Source organism: Emiliania huxleyi (assembly GCF_000372725.1).
Source record: "Emiliania huxleyi CCMP1516 unplaced genomic scaffold EMIHUscaffold_604, whole genome shotgun sequence".
Lineage (NCBI taxonomy): Eukaryota > Haptophyta > Isochrysidales > Noelaerhabdaceae > Emiliania > Emiliania huxleyi.
In genome coordinates, this window is record NW_005197475.1 from 25,681 (window position 1) to 30,352 (window position 4,672).

The window sequence follows — 4,672 nt, forward strand, 5'->3', positions numbered from 1 at the left end:
CCTCGCCGGCGAGGACACGGTGAGGGCGAGCCGGATCCCCGCCATCGCTCCTCCGGCGCCGCAGACGCCACCGCCGCAGGCGCCGGCGCCACGGATGCCGGTGCCACGGGCGCCAGCGCCGCGGCCCGCGCCGCCACCGCGCACGCTAGCAGCACCGGCGTCGCCGGCGCCACCAGCACCGCCGCCACCGCCCCCGCCTCCGCCGCCTCCGCCGCCTCCGGCGCCAAAGGCTATCGAATGGCACCGACAGCCCACCTCGTCCCATGGGACCTCGCGGGGCACCACCTCGGTAACACGTCCCGGACACACAAGTATAGGTATTACACCGACGCCCTTCGCCAGGCCGTCCACGGGCCCGTGAGCGCATCGCAGCTCTCGCTGCTGCGGCTCGAGCCGCAGGCCCTTGCGTGGAACGAGGCGATGGCCGACTGGAGCCCCGTGGCGGCGATCCCAGAGCTCGCCGCGGCTGCAGGCGCCTAAATTGTGTGGAGTGTCGGGAGCGGGGAGGAGAGCTGGATGGACCGCTGACCGCGGCTTGAGTCCCTGGTACTCTTGAGACGCGACCGTGTGTGGATACTCTACCATGCACATACACATATACCGTACTCCCTGGCGATTTGACGTGTACAGAGGAGTGGACGCGCATGGTCTCTTGCCCCTCCCTTCGTCGAGCAAAAGTAGAGCAGAAAGAGAGAGAGCTTAGCGACAGCGTGGCAGCCATTCGACACAGCGACGGCCATTCAGCGACATCCGAATTCGGAAGCGGCCAGCCAGGGCCCAGGGGGCGCCGCCGTGAACGAGGTCAAGCGTGCACGAGACACGGAGAGAGAGAGAGAGAGAGAGAGAGAGAGAGAGAGAGAGAGAGAGAGAGAGAGAGAGAGAGAGAGAGAGAGAGAGAGAGAGAGAGAGAGAGTACGAGGGTGGCATTAGTGAAGCGAGACGTCGCTCCAGCCACGCATGTCCACCACCGACCGCGACGCGGTTGCTTCAGAGCCCCCGGGGATCGGCCGGCTCGCCGCTCACGGGCTCACGCCACGATGTCGGATGGATGCGGCCTTGGAGCACGCTACGCCACGAGGACCTGGACTCGAGGACCAAGATAGGCCCTGGAGATCTGGCGGTAGCAGTACATGAGCGTGGATGCGACTGCGTCCATGACCGTCCCCTCCTCTCCGCCGTCCGCGGTCTTGGCCATCGAACGGCATTGCGGCAGGCGGGCGGCTTTAGCAGGCACCAGCACTTGGTTTGCGCGCTGGAGCGCCAGCGACTCAGCGCGCTGCTTCAGCACCTGCTTTGCACGCTGGAACGCCGAGGTCTGAGCGCCCTCCTGATCAGTTGCGGCGGTGTGCGGCCGAGCATCGATCACGTTTGGGCCAACGAGAAACTGGGCGACGAGCACCACGCGGCGCCCGTGGGTGACGCTGTGCCCCGCATGCCAAACCGAGCCGTCGTGGACGGCGCAGGTGCCACGGCCCTGCCGAATCACGACGTCGCCCGAATCGTCGATGTAGCGCGTGCCGCCGCCCTCGTACGAAGAGGCATCGCTGAGCTCGACGATGACGGTCTGTCGGATCCCGTGGGGGTGCACCGCCCCGTCTGCACGGCGCGCAGGGGTCACAATGGGGTGTCACAATGGGGTCGGCATGGTGCGGGGGCGCGCGTCTAACATGGGCGCACCTTGGTGAGGCGGCGTCCCCACCTGAACGTGCCCCGACCCGCCGGCAGCAGCAGCAGCCACGTCGTACACGGACAGGAAGAGGTTCGATCGGAGTGGGAACGAGAAGGGAGAGAGGCGCAGCCACGGGTAGCGCGCGCGGAGGAACGGGATCACGTTGTCAGCCATGGCCCGCCGGAACACGTCGAGTGCCGTCTCGTTGATGTTGAAGTACGAGTACCTTTTTGTCGTCACTCGCCGTGCTGAAGTACGCTCGAGGCGGCGAGTGACGATGGTTCCTGACGTCAGGAAGTTGCACGGCCGCGTCACGTCGTAGACGCAGTTGCAGTCGTAGCGGCCTTGATTGCACACGCGTCGCGGCGTCTCGAGCGGCTCGAGATGCCGGATAATGCTCTCCGCCCTGCGCGTGGCGGGGGGAGCTGGCTCGGCTCGTGAGGCGCGAGTGAGGTGCGACGGGCGCGTAAATTGCAGTGCGCACTCTTCCAAGAGGAACGCCGCGTCAGCCTCATCCATGCACGCGAACGAGTACGCGACCGGCGCCGCACCAGCGAATGAGATCGTGCTGCCGTCGCGGGCACGCTCGAAGCCGGTTTGGTCGAAGGAGACTCCGAGAGCGACTTGACCGGTGGCGTGCACCACGCGCTCCGAGTCGAGGCACAGTCCGCCGGTGGGGAAGGCGTGCGACTGGAGAGGGACCAGGAGGAGGTTGAGCACCATGGCGATCGGCCGCGCCTTAGGCGAGAAGCGGACGGAGGTTGCGGGCGGCGGTATATGCAGAGGAAGGCACGGCGGCGGCGGGGGCGGGAAATAAGGTGGAGCGGTGGCGTGCGGGCGCAGTGGGTGTGGCAGTGACGAGGGTAGCGGGGCAGCAGCAGGGAATCGAGTGGCGGTCATCGTTCTGGGGCATTCTTACACATCGTGTCTCGCCGCGAGCGCGCTGCCGTCCGGGCAGTAGTGGCGCGGGCGACGGATGCTGCAGCTCATTAGGCGGCGAGTGGGAAGCTTGCGAAGGGCGGGGCAGGACACAGGGAATGGCAACCGAGCGCACTTGAGCGGCGGACTTATTGGCGATATGCGTTGTGCGAGGCGAAATGGGACAGGACAGGCAAAATCGGGCAAAAGAAAGAAGCGCCTGCGTTTTCTGCGCCCTGATCGTCCTTCCAAGATCCTTGCTCTGCAGGGTGGGGACTCTGTCCTCCTCCCACCCCCTAGCTTGACTTGGCTGTCAGCTTCCGTCTTTCTTTACCGACTCTGACACACCCACAAACACGACGAGCGGGATGTCTCGTCTCCGCCCGCACCTCTCACAGGGCCACTAACTGTCACCACACGAGCCGCCTCTGCGGCGTGTCTCGCCGTTTGAGCTGGCCGAATGACACCTCCTCGTCGGAGCAGCGGACGGCGGTGAACGCCCACTTCTCGGAGAGGAACATCAGCAGGTAGGTTTGCCCGCCAAGGGCCACATACACCGAGTCCTTGCGCCACGGCGACGGCACAGGACCCCACGTCCCTTCCCCCCACGGAGAGGAGAGCGCACCGCCTGCGCGGAAGTGGACGCCGCCTCCCTCTCCGCTCCACGACCACTCCTCGTTTGCGGCGAGGAGCGAGTCGCCCAGCTTGAAGTCCTTATAGCCCTTGTCGCCGAGCGGCGGCATGCGGTCGGTGTTGACGCCGACCTTGCCCGAGCAGCCGCCCGTGTTGCGCCCCTCGCCGCCGTTCCAAGGCTTGAGCGCCGCGTCGTCGCCGCCGTGGTAAAACGCCTTGATGGAGACCATCCTCGCCTCCTTCTCCGGGTGGTAGTTGACGTGGCACGAGACTGGCACGTGGCGGCTGCGGTCGGCGAGGGCGGCGTCGGAGCGCATGTGCTTGAAGAGGAACTTTGTGTTGAGGAAGCACATGTAGTTCATCGTGCGGACGGTGACGCCCGCAACCTCGTGCGAGCCGTACGCCAGCCGGAAGATCTCCTGCGCACACGCGAGGCGGGGCGCGTCAGGGCGGGCCTCGCGCGGCCGACCGCGGCTCTCTCTCGGACGCTCCTGGTTGTACGCGCTCTGGTCCCAGACCGCCTCCGCGGCCACGCGGCGGGCGAGGATCTGCATCAGCCGCAGCGAGGGCCGCGTCGCGCCTGCTCACGGCTGCGGGCGTGAAGAGAGGCGGGGCTGGCCCAGCCGGGGGCGAGGGTCGCGTGGCGGCCGAGGTAGAAGAGGCCCGAGTTGCGCGCCACCAGCCGGAGGGAGGCGAGGGGAGGCTCCTTCGAGCCGGGCATCGCCGTCGGCAGGACGTGGCCGTAGGCGGTGCGGTCGTCCCACCCGTCCGTCATGCCCTCGACGTCCGTGTCGCGGTAGAGGCCGAGGAACGGGTCCTGCTCACGCGGACGAGGCGTGAAGAGGCGCACCTCTCGCGCCGCGTCTCTCTGCGGAGGCCGAGCAGGTCCTTGGTGATGACGATGTCGACGTCGGAGAGGAGGACCGACACGCCCACCTATCCGCACCCCACCCCTAGTCACCACATCTCTCCCCATATCTCCCCACATCTCCCCTCGCGGCAGGGCGGGGCAGCCACGCCGCACCGACAGCATCTCGGCGAGAATTTGGAATTTGAGCGACGAGGTCGCGTGGTTGTCCGTGCCGCCGCCTCGCGCGCGCAGGCTGCGCCGGTACGAGGGGCAGCCTCGCCCGTCGAGGAACTGCTTTGTCCGCTCGTCGAGCGCGACGACGAGGAAGTTCGGCACGCCGACCTTTTGGACGACGTCGACGAACTGGCCGAGCATCTGCAGGATGTTCGAGTTGGAGACCTGTGCCCGCGGGGAGGCGTGAGCAGACGCCTCCGCGCCGCCGCCCCGCCGCGGGGGCGCGGTAGCACCGCCGCCATCACCGCGCGCCCCACCGCCACCTTCTTCACCACCTCGCACAGCTCAGGCAGCTCGGCGCAGTTGACGGGCCAGGGGCCGTCCGCCGGCGCGATGAGGTCGAGCGGCTTGGTGTCGCCGCCCGCGGG

The 4,672-nt window shown here is 67.5% G+C and overlaps 2 protein-coding genes across 2 annotated transcripts; both read right to left on the minus strand.

The window, feature by feature from the left end:
* Window positions 1-1,066: 1,066 nt before the first annotated feature.
* Window positions 1,067-2,392, minus strand: EMIHUDRAFT_247769 (hypothetical protein; the record flags this gene model as incomplete). The annotated part of the gene is made up of 3 exons (XM_005764101.1): window positions 1,067-1,596; window positions 1,678-2,075; window positions 2,154-2,392. 3 exons carry the CDS (start codon window positions 2,390-2,392, stop codon window positions 1,067-1,069), a joined length of 1,167 nt encoding a protein of 388 aa, XP_005764158.1.
* Window positions 2,393-2,997: 605 nt separating this feature from the next.
* EMIHUDRAFT_120269 (hypothetical protein) lies at window positions 2,998-4,672 on the minus strand (the record flags this gene model as incomplete). Its single annotated transcript, XM_005764102.1, has 5 exons — window positions 2,998-3,698; window positions 3,809-3,998; window positions 4,046-4,156; window positions 4,245-4,469; window positions 4,538-4,672. Coding segments are annotated over 5 exons (1,362 nt in total), but the record flags the coding sequence as incomplete, so codon positions are not given.